General features: G+C 54.1%; 4 protein-coding genes across 4 annotated transcripts; 2 read left to right on the top strand and 2 right to left on the bottom strand.

The window, feature by feature from the left end:
* Window positions 1-181: 181 nt before the first annotated feature.
* BESB_073940 (uncharacterized protein) lies at window positions 182-4228 on the top strand (the record flags this gene model as incomplete). Its single annotated transcript, XM_029365767.1, has 4 exons — window positions 182-2272; window positions 2654-2896; window positions 3076-3149; window positions 3994-4228. The coding sequence occupies 4 exons, from the start codon at window positions 182-184 to the stop codon at window positions 4226-4228; spliced, it is 2643 nt and encodes an 880-aa protein (XP_029218251.1).
* Window positions 4229-4830: 602 nt separating this feature from the next.
* Window positions 4831-7227, bottom strand: BESB_073950 (putative cystathione gamma lyase; the record flags this gene model as incomplete). Its single annotated transcript, XM_029365768.1, has 3 exons — window positions 4831-5054; window positions 5638-6325; window positions 6889-7227. The coding sequence occupies 3 exons, from the start codon at window positions 7225-7227 to the stop codon at window positions 4831-4833; spliced, it is 1251 nt and encodes a 416-aa protein (XP_029218252.1).
* A 961-nt stretch (window positions 7228-8188) lies between these two features.
* BESB_073960 (uncharacterized protein) lies at window positions 8189-9525 on the bottom strand (the record flags this gene model as incomplete). The annotated part of the gene is made up of 3 exons (XM_029365769.1): window positions 8189-8271; window positions 8880-8901; window positions 9385-9525. The coding sequence occupies 3 exons, from the start codon at window positions 9523-9525 to the stop codon at window positions 8189-8191; spliced, it is 246 nt and encodes an 81-aa protein (XP_029218253.1).
* A 2819-nt stretch (window positions 9526-12344) lies between these two features.
* Window positions 12345-13945, top strand: BESB_073970 (uncharacterized protein; the record flags this gene model as incomplete). The annotated part of the gene is made up of 3 exons (XM_029365770.1): window positions 12345-12568; window positions 13168-13231; window positions 13622-13945. 3 exons carry the CDS (start codon window positions 12345-12347, stop codon window positions 13943-13945), a joined length of 612 nt encoding a protein of 203 aa, XP_029218254.1.
* Between the last annotated feature and the right edge of the window lie 1781 nt (window positions 13946-15726).

A 15726-nucleotide genomic window follows, 5' to 3' on the forward strand; every position in this document is an offset into this window, starting at 1 on the left:
CTCGCGCTGGATTCTGTGTGTTCTGTTTCGATGTAGGCGCCGCGACGGCGGGGGGAGTGTTTGTTACTCTCTTTGTTGCATGCGCGGTTAACTCGTGAGTCTGGTCTGTGTTTCTGCATGTTTGGGTTGCAGGCCGCTCGCAGCTCACCCTCTCTTTGACGCAGAGGCGTGCGACTGTGGCATGCATCTTTTCTCTCTTCCTAGCTTCAAGCAGCATGTGGCGTACATGCAGCGTGTGTCGCAGTCCGCCGACTGGGGGCTGCCGCCTGTTTATTCGCCCTGCGGGCCCCACACCGCGTCTCTGCCCGACCCGCGCCCTCAGTCTTCGGCCTCGCCTCCTTCTTCGTGGTCGCACCCGGAGGCGGGCCTGTCGCGGGCTCTGTTGCAGCCAGTCCCCGCAGGCGCGGAGAGCCCCGTGCGCGTCTGTCTTCTCGAGGCGGCGCCGCCTGCCGCAGGCACGCAGCTGAAGGCCGCCAAACAGAGACAGTGCCGGCGCGTCTACGACGAAATTGTCTCTGATTCGTCGGAGGAGGAGGCGGAGGAGCCCGCCGCGGAAAGAACGGCGGCGCTACTTCCCGGAGGTCGAGTCACAAGTCTGGGGGACGCGGGAGACGAGAGAGGCAAAGAGGACATCAAAACGGCGGAAGCGGAAGCAGGAAAGGAACACAGCGAAGAGACTGGGCACGGAGGCGGCGCGCCAGCGGAGAAGTTGAGCGCACAGGAACGCGAAGCTGCGCAGCGCCGCCAAGATGAGGGGGATGGGGGAAACAACGGGTTCCCTGCAGAGGGGCGGAAAGACCGAGGAGAGGAGACACAGGAAGCGGCACGCGTGGAGACGAAGATGGACTCCAAAACCGAAGAGGTGGAGGTGAATGACGGGGCGGTAGAATCGAGAGATAGAATAGATTTGTCAAACGCAGGCGACGAGGAACAGAGAAAGCGAGAAGGACGTAAGGAACGAAGCGGAGCGGACAGAAAACGAGAGGTAAAACGGGGGGTGGCCTGCAGCGAACTGCAGCCGCAGGCAACAGGGCAAGGTAGCGGAGACGTGGAGGTGCAAGAAGCAGCCGTAAGGAACGGACCCCGTGCGAGTCTGGACCCGCGTGACGACGACGAGGAAAAAGGAGAAGCAAGCGAGGAACCGATGGGGTCAGGAGAGGAAACGATCGGGAAGACGGAGAGTGAGGGCTCCGAGCAAGCGGCAAAGAGAGAGACAGATACAGAGCCCGAGGGGATGAACGAGTGTAACGCCTCAAGGCGACTGGAAGAAGACAGGAGATGCGGAACGCAGGAAGGGGTGAAAAAGGAGAGAGACAACGTTGAAGACAAGGTGGCAGAGGCAGAGATAGCGCCTCAACTCAAGAGAGGTGCCCCCGCCGTCCAGGCGTGTGTCGTCTGTAACGCAAGCGGAGACACCGTAGACGCAGGCACGCCCCTCGCACCAATGCCTCAGTGTCCTTTCCAGTGTCGCACCTGGTGCGCTGAGAGTCCGCGTTCTCACACGTCTGCTCCATACGGTCTCCGACCTCAGGAGGCGGTTTCTTGTATTCCAGCTTCTGCCGGGTTCCAGAGTTCGCCCTCGAGCTTTGCCGAGGCCTCCCCGTGGGTGGATCCCTTCGATCCTCCTCCTGCCCCGTCGCCTGCGGAGCTGCGGTGGCTGCGCTTCGTCGCCCACTTCATTCCCAGTTCGCGGCTTCTTTTTCTTCGAGACTTTTGTCCGCGCTTTTCCTGGGAGGGACTCTGTGTGCCTTTCGCAACTGTCCAGGGCGAAAGCGAAGGCAGCCCGTCTCGAGGGGTAGCCGCGCAGGGCTTGCCGGCTGCCAATCCGTCTGCCCCGTCAGAGCACGAAGGACGCGAGCAGCGGGAGGGCGCCGATTCTGGCGAGTGGCGCGAAACTAACGGGGAGAAAGTGGCGCGAAGACCGCAGCCTGCGCAAGCGGGAGTGCGGCTGCTGAGCTCTCCATGTTGTGCGCCGTTTGCCGGCGAGACAAGCGACACAGAAGGGGTCAGTTTCGCTGCTGGTGGAACTGAGTGCTTTCCTTCTTCACTCTGTCATCGCTTTGGGGGGGAGCGTCCGCCCAAACTTTCTCGAGTCGGGAAATCGGGATGCTTCAGTTCACCTGCCGGCAAAGCGAGGAGGTGGATTTGGCTTTCCCTGGCGAAAGTAAAAGTCGCCCTACGAGTGCACGAGTTTGAAGGTGTAGCTTGTCAGGAAGGAGATGTGGGAGGAAGAGCGCTTCCAGATGGTTGCTCGGCGTCTGCGACAGAGAAGGTACTCGCTGATTACTTGTGCTCTATCCTCACTTTCTGTTGGAATCCTTTTCCGTCATCCCGTCCTTGTTCTGCAGGGGTTCGCAATAGCTACCCTCTCGTGTATTATAATACGGTACTCCACGTAGCTGCCTCGCTGTTACTTTGTCTGTAGTGCCTGCGTCCTATTCGTGCGCTGTGAAGCTTCAGCTGTCGCTCCACCTAGCTATATCCTTGACATAACTGAGCACTGTTTTGGGCGTCTGCATCTTCCCAGTCATGCTTCTGACTGCCTTTGCTGCTCGGTCCCGCCTTGTGCGAGGTTCTGACTGAGACACTTCTAGAGGAATACCCGTATGTATAGAAAACTTATTGCGTGTCCTCTGTATGTGTGCTCCACCAGATTTTAAACTGTCTCCCGACAATGACGATCGCTCTCGCTATTAGTAGCGCACGTGAGGGAGAGCGCAAGAATTTCAAGCGCACAGCCAATGGAACTCTGGCAGAGTCGAGCAGAATGATGGCACTACCAGCTTCAGATCCAAGACGAGAAGGGAAGGGCTCCCTAAAGATCGTGGAAGCGAAGGAGGATTTCACGTGCGTGTGCTACGCTGTCGTCATGCGCGTAGACAGGCGTGCGCACAAGGTAAGCGAAAGCCCAAGAAGGTTCCCGTGAAGCGGCGGTACCCACCTGTGTGAAAAAGCTGCCCGTGGATCTGAGCCTTCCGTGCGTTCGACAGTAGCATCTACATTACACGGTTGGGCGCGATAAGACGGATTTACCGTGTTATCTGTTTTGATGAATGGCTTCTCGCTTATGTGCAGATCCTCTGCCTCGTCGGCGGCTCTGTAGCCGTTTCCAGCCACCTCCTGAAGCGCATCGACACGATCATGCTAGGGTAAGTCCCGGTGGGTTGTCTGTGTTGCATGAGGGTGCAAGGGGGACACAGCAGCGGGCACGCGCAAGAAGCGTGTGAATGCGAAACAAACTGCCAGTGTGACGGGTGTGCGTCGCCAGCGAGGCAGTAGCAAGAAGCGCGTAGTCCTCGTAAACTCTGTGCGTCGCTGGCATGTCTGAAGCGCGATTGCTCTTAGGCGTGTGAGCTGTGTGGGTGTCTGTGCGATCCGTCTTTTTCGTTGTTTCCTTTGCGGCTGGAGGTTGAGAATGGTAAGCTCGTTGGAACTCGATTATGCCTTCGGTTTGCCAGTCCCGACAGAAATATCGTACTTTTAGATCCTTACGGCACGCAGAGGCTCAATAACGGTAATACCAGTGTGGCGTATCATGCATGGCAAGATGAGTTCCGGTGCTGTCCTGGTTGTGTTTTACCTTCTCAGGGAAGGAGGCGGTTTTCATCCATGCCCTCCTGATGCATCGCATGCGAGCAGGCATAACGCTGCAGAAAAAAGGCGAAAAATATGGAGAGACAGGACGGAGCTGCAGAGTGCTCCTTTTTTCGCGTTTCCTTTCTGGACAAGAGACTGCCAGCAGTCGTCTTCCGGGCTGGCGCGTCGTACGTCCTTCAGTGTCGCGGGCAGAGGAGGCATGAGCGAAGCGGATGAACGGCACAGTTCCGCTTTCCCTGTTCTGAAACTCGAGACTCCTGCTTTCGACTCAATTTGCCAAAGTAGCCGCGCTTTATTCCGAGGAAGTGGTTTGTTAGATCTAGGGCATTCGAGTAAGATTTCGACGTCACTGTTCAACACGAAAGAATCCGCGTTTCGTTTTTTCGGACAATGCAGCACTTCAGGCGGCTCCGCGGTCAGCTCGAAGGAAAAGGCCCAAGGTACCAGAACCGTGAAACATATGGACGTGAATATGTCAGCGTCAGCCATGAGTGCTCTAGCTCTGGATGTATCAGCTGAGGAGGACATTCATGACGGTGTTCGGTGTCGTCGAACCCAGGTGGTGGCGAGGATGCTGAGCAGCAAAGCGGCTGTCAGGCGTCCGGCGCGACCGCGAGCTGTGCGGCAGTGACTCGAGAGGTAGACGCGAAATGCGGGTGGGAATCCATTGCCACTGTCAGTGTAATTCCGCCTGGAGGAATTGTCAGCGTCCAACACCACCGGTGTGACGCAAAAACGAACATCGCTACATTCCGCAAGCAATATGAAATGTCGAGAGGAACTGGCTTTCGAAACGCACAGTATTTTCCGTTGTTGCTGTTTCCACTGCCTCCGGATGCCACTAAAAGCTCACACGTGCATGACGAATGAACCAACAGCCAGAAGAGGTACTGTCAGTCTCCGCTGCGGCCTGCCCAGGCGGTGCTGCGTGGCCTTGGTCAGTGCGCTGACAGTAGTGCATAGTCCGTGAAGTCACTGGAATGACTGAGGAGGCGCTTGCCTTCATCATCAAGAACGAAAACGGGGATGTCACAGGCGTAGTGAACGCCAAGAAGGATGTCCACTGGCTACCCCCTAGGCGGTCATTTTCCGCTGCTGCGCGCCCGGGCGCGGCTTCCCGCCGGTGGTGAGCGATTCCAGAGACTGCTATTATATCACCAGAGGAACTGCCAGAAGATCAGTACGCGGGTCGCGCGTGGCTGTACAAGCTGAGAGGGCGGCGGGCATAAACAGTTACACTTTGGTGAGGGCGTAGTCCAGTCCTTGAATAAGATCTCTGACATCCTCGATTCCCACGGAAACGCGAATGAATCCGTCGGTAATTCCGACCTTCAGTCGATCCTCTCGGAGCATGTTTGCATGTGTGAAAACGGCAGGGCAAGTGATGATTGATTCGCACGCGCCTAGATTCTCGCATAAAGACCAGGGGCGCGGGGCATGATTCATGAGCCTGATCCCTGTTACGACGAATACACACAGTGACAGTCATGGTGTGAACGGGGGATTGTGCTCATGAATTTCGGGTTAACGAAAAAGTCAGAGTACAACAGAGTTCTTGCAGCATCATGTGGGTGTATTACACCGTGATTAAGTGTGAGATGTTACACCTCTTCAGCTTAGCCTGTCGCTTCGCGATTCCGAGTTACTTTCACACTGGTCCCTCTGAACGCCTCCCGGTACTAGCATATCCACGTTGTTGAGGTAGATCATAGAGGCCTGTTCTGTGCTCCCCGACCTTCACCCACTTCACCAATTTCAACGGTTGCGAGGAGAGAGAACAAAGCGGAGGAACAGTACCTATATGACCGAGGACAGTTTGCTTTTGCATACTTCTTCCGACGTGTGTTTCATGTTATATTGAATGCTCCTTGTGACTGTCTCCGCAACGAGTAACACCAACAAAAATCTCTGCCCCAAATGAGTTTGGCAGCTCTCGGGCCGCCGCGGGCAAAGGGCAAGCTTGTGAAGTACGCCAGAACCGTTCAGGACCTCGGAACGCACCATGCCAGGTGTGAGGGTAGGAACGGAAACGGCCCGTACCTGCATCTGCACCTCCCTTGACCTCAAACGCTAGCATGCCACCGTGGACGTGTTTGTGTTGCTTGAGGGCGAGCTCCCTCTGGGGGAATGAAGGCAGGCCTGGATATATAACGCGTTCGACCTTCGGATGCTTGCTCAGAAACTCCGCAATCCGTTGGGCATTTGCACTCTGCTTCTCTACACGAACGGCCAGCGTCTTCACCGTGAGCAACGTGTAGAAGGCGGTTTGCGCGCTCATGGTGTTCCCCAGCACATTCCGAAGAAAAAATATTTTTTCATGAATATCTTTTGACGAGGATATAACCGCGCCTCCAAGTGTACAATTGTGGCCATCGTAATACTTGGTAGTGGATTGAACAACAATATCAGCACCGAGTTCCAGGGGCCGCATCATGTAGGGCGTAGCGAACGTGCTGTCGCACACATGCAAGATCTTCCTAGCTTTACATATTTTGCTGATCGCCTCGACGTCAGCGAGGTACAGAGTTGGGTTACAAGGCGACTCTGAGAAAACAAGCTTTGTTGCAGGGCGAATCGCCCTGTCGATGTTGGATGGGTCACGGAAATCTATGAACTCGAAATCAATGTTGTACTTGGAAAAGTGCAGCCGCGCGCAACGGTTCGTCCCTCCGTAGGAACAGTTGGTGACGAGGCAGTGGTCACCGGGCGATAAAAAGGCACTGAAAACCTGATTCACACCAAGATAACAGGCACCTTCAGGCGCTGTGCGCAAAGTACGCCGTCACGAATACCAGGTCTGACATGGCTTCGTGTTACACAATCAACTGCGTTGCCCCTGCTTTCACAGTGTGCTATGCGGACTGCCGAAGGCTCTAGAGCTGGGATGATCCATGGCTTTCTACCATGACACCACCATGCACGAGATCGGGAGTTTGTGAGAAAAAAAGACAGCATTGCGGTTTCGTGATTTGCTATCTGGGAAAACTGTTACGGGAGAGTGCAGGCGCAGGGTGGGCTTCGCTTTCTTTGTGATAGAGTCTGGGAAACCCCTGTATTCCCAGAGTTCCAAACGTGGCAGGAAACCACACCACGATGTTGTTGCATAAACAGTCTGCCTTCGAAGAGCGGCACACTTGAAGCACAACTCGTTGAGGAGCGGTGTGGTCAGACTGGTTTACATGCCCTCGTTTTGATATATAATTATTAAACGAAGTTCCATTGTGCCAGCGTGCTTTCGGGAAAACACTAAATATGGGTATATTCCAGAGAGTGCTAGCAAAAGAGACTCACCGTGACAGTTGCTGCCATGCCTGTAGCGAAACAGCACGCGCCAAAGCCACTCTCGAGTTCGGCAATTTTCCGTTCTAAACAGAGCACCGTCGGGTTAGCAGTTCGCGAATAAGAAAATCCTTTGTTCATGTAGTTCTCAACACTCTCTTGAACGAACGTCGTGCTTTGATAAATCGGCGGTAGAATGGCACCAGTAAGGGGATCCGGTTCGGTGCCCCCGTGAACGTAAACTGTTTCTTCTCCCCGGCATGCTCCGAGGAGCCAGTCTCCAGCTTTCTTGTCGTCCGCCGGCGACGGGTTCTGGCCGCCGCCAGCGTCTTCAGATTGCTTGGATTCCATGTTGCGGCACTAGCAAACAGACTGGAGACGTCACTCGCACACACGCGGAGGTGACCGAAACCTTCCAAACGAAGAGTGCTAGTGGACGCTTAGCCTGGGAAGAGGTTCAGACGTTGATGCGACATCAAACGGTATCCGCGTGCGCGTCATTTGCTGAGCGGTATTGACTGGAGAGTTTGTGGAGGCGAAAATCCTCAGCCCCCCAATAGCAAAAAACCTGGGGCAAAAAAGCTCTCGCAGATCAGGTGGTGTATACGTGACGTACAAAAAGCATCTGGATGCCGGGAAGCTTGCGATGCATGCAAAATCGGAAAGGCTACACTAAACCGTTGATGTAAGGCAGGGAGTGGGTTCATAGACCCCCATATTCACACTTCGAAAATACTTGCCTACTCCAGAGTAGTGCGAGAACTCGATATGAAGGTGTACCTGCTCCAAATTGACACAACATGGAGCCACAGTTTCCGGGATACTAACAGAGTGAGCATCTTGTGCCCGTGTGCCAGCCACTGCGCAGTGACTAGTTATTACAGGGTTCGGTTCACAACTGAGATGCCACACCTAACTCGGGTCTCAGAAAACCCCTGGCTTCGTAGGTAGCGTGGGTTCTTTCGGCTTTTTCGCTGCTACACGAGAATGTTCCTCAGCACTCGGAACCACTCGCGCCTGTGGACCTAGCGTACGCGTCGGAGAAGCACAGCATCAATGCGCAACCGCCGAACTGCACTCTTGTGACCAAACCAAAGTCGGCCTCGAAAACAGAGTACCCTGTACTCTCGGCAACACCATCACCGCGCCGGAGGGCAAAAACACAAGGCTGCTGGAGCTGCAGCAGGCAATTCTCCACAGTAGAGACGTAGTCTAACACACCCTCGGTGTCAGTAGAAAGCAGTAAGCTACCGGTACTCACGTTGTTGGGAGCGCTCCGCAGACGCTGCACGAGGTTACACTCTTCTCATCGTCACTCGGCGACAGACGGCGAATAGTGGCGGACGCAAATTAGCAGCACGGGCACGAAATAGACGTAGAGCGCGAATGCGTGACCTGATCAAGATGGTCAACATAACTAGCGCAACTGTTCTACCCTGCAAGCGTTGAAGCATGTCGCCGCTATGGGGCGGAACATGAGGGTTGCTTTCTCTTGTGTTGACGCAGTTCTCTTTCTAGAATAACCGCCCTAATGTTGAGAGCCGGTGCGACCCAGCGGCATCAGCTGAGCGTAGTTGAATTGTTTGTACCATGCATGGAACTATGCAACTAACCGGGAAGGGACTGTCCGAAGCCAGCTGTGACATGCGTGCAATCCCTGCAGGAACGACCTCGGGTCTTACCAGCAGGAGACTGGAACAGCTGCTAGTGTTTTCTGGCCTTGCAGCAGTCAGGGGCACTCCAAACGGGGTAGGGCACTGAACTGGACAGTTTGCAGTTCACGAACACGGACACGATCATTCCCCACGACACCACTGTCTCAGCACCATCATCGGGTGACGAAAGTGAGTGCCACTTCTCCAGTCCAGCCCACAAGCACATACATTTTCCGCGGGGGGAGGCAGAGTTATTCTTCGAAAAGGGAGCTGACATCCGTCTGCTGCTGCCATACTGTGGAAATGGTGATGTGCTGCTCTTTTCGAGCTCCTCTCAGTGCCGCGCACCTGATGCCTCCGCCGAAGAACCCTGAGAGCATGTGCACCGCGAACAACAAAGAAGCGTACCGAGGTAATCCTTCCAAGTCGTCTGCAGTCGAGAAGTGTGACTTCCTCCTCGACCCGTTCCCGCCCTCTTTCCCCCTCCCCCCCCCAAATGCCAGAGAACTGGTTTAACTTGGTACAGTGGCAGCATCGTCAGAACTAGTGGCACCGTGATGTGATGTTCATGACGGTGAAGTGCAGTCTTGATGGACCAGTCTACAACATATGGCATCAGCAACAAATAAACACACATGAGGGAGGTGAGCCCGCGACACTCAGTCCCGGATACTCCTATAGAGATCAGTCCGCAGAGTAGCAAGAACCTTGCATTCGTCTCCTAAAAGCCGCGTTCTACCCGTGTGGCCGCGTGCATCGGACGGCCTTTTGAAACAAATAAATGGCACGCCCGGATATTAGGCCAATCGTGTGGGTGTGTCTAGAACTGTCACCGTGTGAAATTGAAACGCACCTTTTTCCATCGTTGCATGAGCTGAGAGTATCCGGGAATCAGCACGACATCGATGGCCGTGTAGGTATAAATACCGACCAAGGCCCCGATAAAAACGCGCCGCGCAATGGGCAGCACCACAGTTCCGCTCCCATACGACATTTTGAGGTAACAGGTTCGAGAAAGGCGTTTTTTCTAAACGTCAGCGAGGCCGACAGCACGAACACAGGGCGAGAGACGCCTTCGAATATCCACCAGGTGGCTGAGTCAAGTAAGACGTAGAGAAAGCGTAAAAGCCGGCACGGCGCAAAGTGTGAAGTAATCCAAACGATGCTCTCACCAAACGAATGGCCTGAAAAACGTTCGAACGAACGAGGAGTTCCAAGACAAAATTATCACTGTTGGCAGGGGGGACAGCTGCATCTGTCGGGTGCATGCATGTGGTGTCACGCAGCCGGTACACGCCACCGGCTCAAACTGGTGAGTGCCAGGATCCTGCCAAACAGCGACGAGTTTATTTTTCACTACGTGCCTCCTTCCGGTACACCAGAAAAGGGGACAGGATGCCGCCGCACCGTTACAGTGCCATCAGAGGGGCTTGTGGTCGTACCGTGACTCCACTGACAACAGCGGCTGTGGTTCCCTGGTGAGGCAGGCCAAGCTTTGAAAACGGGCGGTTTCGGCTCCTTTAAGTTTTTCATCGTTCCCATCCTTTCCAAAATATTTACTATCCTATCTTGCTTCCGTCAGCGCTCCATCATACGTGGCCGTTGGCTCGTATGTATACCATCACAGCAAACGATGGAACATCATAGCGCGGCAGTAGTAGTGAAGCCATATGCGAGGATAACTAGGTATTCGTCTGTGTCGGAAGGCAACGGTTTCTGGCTAGCAACATCATCGGCGCTGACAGCGCGCTATCCAGCAGACTACCTCCCTATGTGTTGCAAATACGAGTACGGAATACGAATGTCCCTCTGCTATCGGAGTGACGACGAGCCCGTGGCGACGGAAGTTGAAGTGGCGTAGCTCCGAAAAGCGGTTTTGTGCAACAATTGGTCCAATAACGGCGAGTTTTCTGCCAACGATAAAACAAATTATGCATGGGGGCATCATCGATGTGCCCGTCTTGCGCGTGGCGAGGGGACAGCAGGGGAGTGCAGCAGCAGGCCTCTTCGAGGCAATTCTTGTGCTGGACATCTGGCGGTAACAAGCCTTTAAGATAAATATACCCCTAGATGAACAGAATGCCTGGATGCGGAACCCTCATTATCATCCGGAGGGAGATAGAGGCGCCAGCGACGCCGATGCACGGGGAATGCACTCTCGGTGTTTTCGCATGTAGTGGATGCCACACTACACCTCCTGTACCCAACGAGTCAACGGGGAGGGACGCAAGGCGATGATTTAAGGAAGACTGTTGTAGTCAGGCGGATAATTCTCGCGAAATGCTGCCGTTGTCGTCCTGCGATCTTGCCGTAAGGTAGGGCATGCGGTAGCACGAAATGGGCGATGATTCTTCAGTAACTTCTACAGGAATGGTGTATGAGAAGAAAAGGGAGGAAGCAAGAGGCAAAGAGGCGGTCTCCAGTTCTGCTGACAGTCTGGGTGCTTGGAACTGATTTATCACGACGTGCACAAGATCCGGACTCTGTTGGCACGTCTGGACTTGCCCAACGACTCACACAACGGCGCCAACGGAGGATGACACGTGAAGCCCCTGCGCGAGGTTCGCCAGAAGAGCCAATCATGTTGTGTAAACACGGGCATCGGCTGCAGCTGAAAATGCGAGGCGCATCTGCCGATCTCTCACAAAGAGGTGCCCGCGTGTTCGGGGGTTCCACCACGTTTCTAGCAGAGTGCACTCGGTAGCTGCCAATGATAAGACATCTTGGCGTCGGCGAGCTAGACATATCAATTACCGTTCCTTTTTGCATATGAACACGTGGCGCAGGTATTGTTCTCTAATGCGTGGTCAGTCAACGCCCGTCCGGGGTGGCTTCGCCTTATTATCCAGATGTGCTACGTCCACGCACTTTGCCGTCGAGCACTCAAACATTGCCTGCACCCGTTTCGTTCCCCTGCTGGAAAAGTCTTGCTTGTTTCGGTACCCCTCGTTCCTCTGTCACGCGAGGCGCCGTTGTACAGCACGGCGTTTCTCGACCGTCGATAGTACACGTACATGATACTTCATTTTTTGTGCCCGATTGTTCGCAGTTGGGCTCGAATCTCTCTCATGCTTGACGCATGAAACTATTTGGCTTGATTTCGCTCCCTTACCACAGCTGCATGTGGTTCTCGCCGATCCGTTAAGCGTGCGGCAACATTTCTCTCGCACGCTGACTACTACTCATGCATTTTGCATGCGAGAAAGCTTTGCGAACTTGGACATGTGACTCTGTTACTTGACACGGTGAATTGTACGGACTGTACTTATTATCGTCGGACTTACGAGCCTGTGGATGACTCCAACGCTGGAAAAGCAGCGGCTGCCGGCTGTCACGAGGACAGAGCTTGAGTAACGGACGGCTGCCAGGCCCAGCGACAGACGCCAACAGACTGAGGCAGCTCTCGTGCCGGCCGGTTAGTCTTCCGTCTTCATTTTGGTTGTCTGCCCCACACTGATGGCCTACTGCTCTGTGACGGTACGGAGGCCTTTATAGCCTCGTGTCCACGCCTTTTTTGGAAGGGCTGTTCCGCTACCAAGCGGGCAAGGTCTTGCTTTTACCCTTCAAGGCCGTCCTTGGGCCTCTAGTCGAATATTCTGTGGGAAATAAAGAAGCCTTTGCAGCGGCTATCTCCTTTCTCATCGACTTAGTTTGCCAAGCAGGGTTGGCATGCTGTATGCGTCTGTTGCTGGGGTCTTTTCTTCTACGCTAAGGTGCCCTAGCAATCACGTTGTGCACCGCACCTCTAGGCATTGAACGAGATACATTTCTGCTACGCGTTCCTGCGTGTAGTCGTCTATCTTGTTTCGCAAGATGAAGAAAACGCGTAAGAAGACACACCGCGCGGTGCGTCGGTGCCCCAAAAACAGCAGACGTCAATACAGGGACCTGAAGAAGCAGATGCACGATGAAGTAATGCGATCCAAGTGGAACAACCAGGAGAGCCTTAAAAAGAATATCGCAAAGTTTACATTGCAAGACTTCGAACACCGGCTTGCAAAGGATGAAGATCTTCTGCGACCTAGCGAGGCGAAGAAGTAAGCTTGTGAACTGCTGTTGGGCTCCGTGAGCGTCGGCTGTAATCCTGTTCTGGTAGGCGCGCCCGCGCAAGCACCGAGCGCTGTCTCTGAATGAGAGGCACCATCAGAATACTGGTTCCTGCGACGAATGACATGCCCTTCTCATGCATTCGCCGCATTTTCGCCGCTCTGTCTGCGCTGCATACCTGCCTTTTCGAGGACCGGGGGGCCAGTTTTTGTGTAGCGTCAGTTGCCGAGTCCGATGAAAGAAAGTACACGCCGCCACCCGCTTCGTGTACTGCTTGAAGATCTGCCTCGGTCGGACGCTTCGATTCCGTGCGGGTGCAACCTGAACCGTAGCCACTCACGCAGATCGATCCGAGATAGGGCGCCTCGCTATTTTCCGAGCTGCACTTACTGAGAGTTGTGTGCACATGTCTGCAAGTGAACGCCTTTTTTCGGGACAAATCAGGAACGGTGGCACTAGACGGCGCGCAACGCACCTATCACGATGTGTTCCCTACGACAACATGACTCTCGTGTTTCGCTGCGTAAATGCGCTTCTCCTTCAGGGAGACATGAGTTGTTTGCAGTAAGTCTGTGCGGTTCTCTTGCAGACTCAACGAGCAGCAACTCATCATCATGAACAAGCTGTTCGCCAAATTTGGGGACGACTGCGAGGTGGGTTCTTTCGAGGAAGTCTGCGGCCGAACGGGAGCCTGTCTGCGTACGTAGTCCTGAGCGTACAGTGGCTGGTGTATTTCGCTTGAGATTCGCCGCCTACGCTTCTATTCTATAAACATGTGACGTCGAAAAAACCTAACATTCATTTTTGGAGGAAAATAACCTATGCGACAGGGTTCATTCGGCGAAACAAATGAATGCGTGATTTGTTTGGACGTTACGTGTTCATGTGGGTCCGCTTCCCGGTGCGTCTTCAGTGCAGGCGCGTGGCAGGTATGCCATGATATGGTACGCAGGGCGGCAACTGCAGAGCCATTACAATCTCTATATATGTATCTTCACGGTTGTCCTTTTCCTGGACTGCTGTGATGTGTGATGTCTTCGCAGAAGATGAGCAGAGACACGAAGACCAATGTATTCCAGTGGACAGCGGCTCAGTGCCGGCGTTTCCTGGGACTGTACACCAGCAATCATGTGTGCGCGTCCGCCAAGGAGCATCTTTTGCCACAGATGAAAATGGCGCCCAGCGCGGCTCACGAAGCTGTTCTTCAGCAGCGGCGGGAGGTCGCGGAGAAGGAACGGCAAGAACTCGAGACAGAAATTCGAGAAGAACTGAAACGGCGCAGCTGCGACAAGAGTAAAACCCGGAAGGTTCAGAAGCAAAGCAAGAAAGTAGGAGGTGCGGAGAAAGCAATCGCACGCAACAGTTGATAATGCAACAGAAGCGACGTTACCTGGGAGCTCTGCTTGAGTCCGTGGAGCACATGTGCTCTCCGGAAGAGAGACTCTTCGGTGGATTACCGTGAGTGACGATGCGTTTCCCCGTATCCTGTCAATTGGTTGTTGGCTCGGTGGATAGTCAAGCTGTTCCGGAGAGTGGCTTCGTGAACTCGTCAGTTGTCGCTTGCGGCCTTCACTGTTCAACCCGTCAAACCGCTCTGCGGAGGCAACCCCAGGTACACTACGTGCCCGCCAAGGAAGTGAGTTTTTCGCTGATTCGGCATTTCCTTTGTAATTCGTACGCGTCTTGTATAAGTGTGGATGTATCGGAAAGATATCTTGTCGTAAACACTTCGTGGTGCTTTTGTGGCGTTGTGCCTTTCCGTTGGTGCGCACAAGGTAGCTCAGTAGTGGCTTTATACATACCCTGCTTGGGGTAAGGATTCACTCACATCTTCGTCAGAAGCTGCGCCCTGGCTCAGGGGTGGTAAATGCACGCAAGGGGGAGTTTTCCTCGGTAATGCATCAACTTGCGATGGATTATTTGTCAATGACGTGGCGATTACGTAGGGAAATCGAAACATACAGAGAACCGGACAGTTGGCACTCCTATTTGATAGCATGAAGCAGGCGTTTTTCTTAGCAGACCACGCGCAACAAGATTGTGCCTCTCTCAAGTTGTAGGCGCGCTAGGTGGCATGTGGGAAAGAATCAGATCATCGTATCCTTACTCTCTCTCAGGAAGACGCGTAAGGCTTACCCTCGCCCAGCGGTCATGCGACGACATGTGTTTCCGTCTTCTATCGTATACACAAAACGTGTTAGAGTTCACCCCTCCCCCTCTCGCTGCGAACGCACAAAATAGGTGGCATCCCTCTTCCGGAAGGCCAGGACGCTGGGGCGTACACCAAGAACGACCTGGCCCGATATAGCAACCGCCCTTGAGCCGATGTTTACACCCGAGCATCTCAGACTTTTCCTTCCTTGTTCGAATCTGTCACACGCCATTCACGTGGTTCAGATGGACCCCCACGCGCTGTCTCGTTCAGCGGCGTCTGCAGAGCCTTCCCAAGCAGCTGGAAGCTTAGAAAAGCCATCCACCGTGATCACTCTCACCCTCCTGTCTTCGCTTTCGAAAAGTGTGGATTCTGCTTTCCGATCCTGCAAAACTGCGGCACTTGTATGCCTGAATTCCACAGAGGCGCCCGTGGACCAGGACCGGGGAATCTGGACGCACCCTGCCTCAGGCTGCCCGTCCGGCAGCCTTTTCTGTGAACAGCGAGTTTTGTTTCCTCCGTGCTAAACTCGTCTACGTGGTCTTATCCGGATAACAGACACAACCCATATATAGGACGCATGCGCGATGTCCACACAGAGACAGGCCCTTTAGGCACGCCGGGCCCAAGATAGAGCCTCGCCAGTTGGGCGCATCTCGGGTCTGGAGAGTCACGCACTGTGTGGTGGAGCCCTCCTGAAGGCGCCAGAGCACACTTGTCTAATATCTAGTGTAATGCAATTGCTTGACGTCTTTCTCGGGCAGCCTCACGGCGTTTTTTGAACGAGACACATAACTAGGTGCCTCCTCTTATAACGCCGTACTCACAGCCGCCGACAGAAGGCATGCTCCACTTTGTCAGTTTTCCACAATTACCAGTAGTCGATGCCTGCACCCTCCAAGAAATCAGGAGAGCGTACCGGCGGCACCAGAAAACGGAGTGAACTCTGAGTCGAGCTAACGCAAAAAATGCATATCCATTAAGGCTCTATTGGAG

The sequence above is a fragment of the Besnoitia besnoiti genome (assembly GCF_002563875.1).
Source record: "Besnoitia besnoiti strain Bb-Ger1 chromosome Unknown contig00007, whole genome shotgun sequence".
Classification (NCBI taxonomy): domain Eukaryota; phylum Apicomplexa; class Conoidasida; order Eucoccidiorida; family Sarcocystidae; genus Besnoitia; species Besnoitia besnoiti.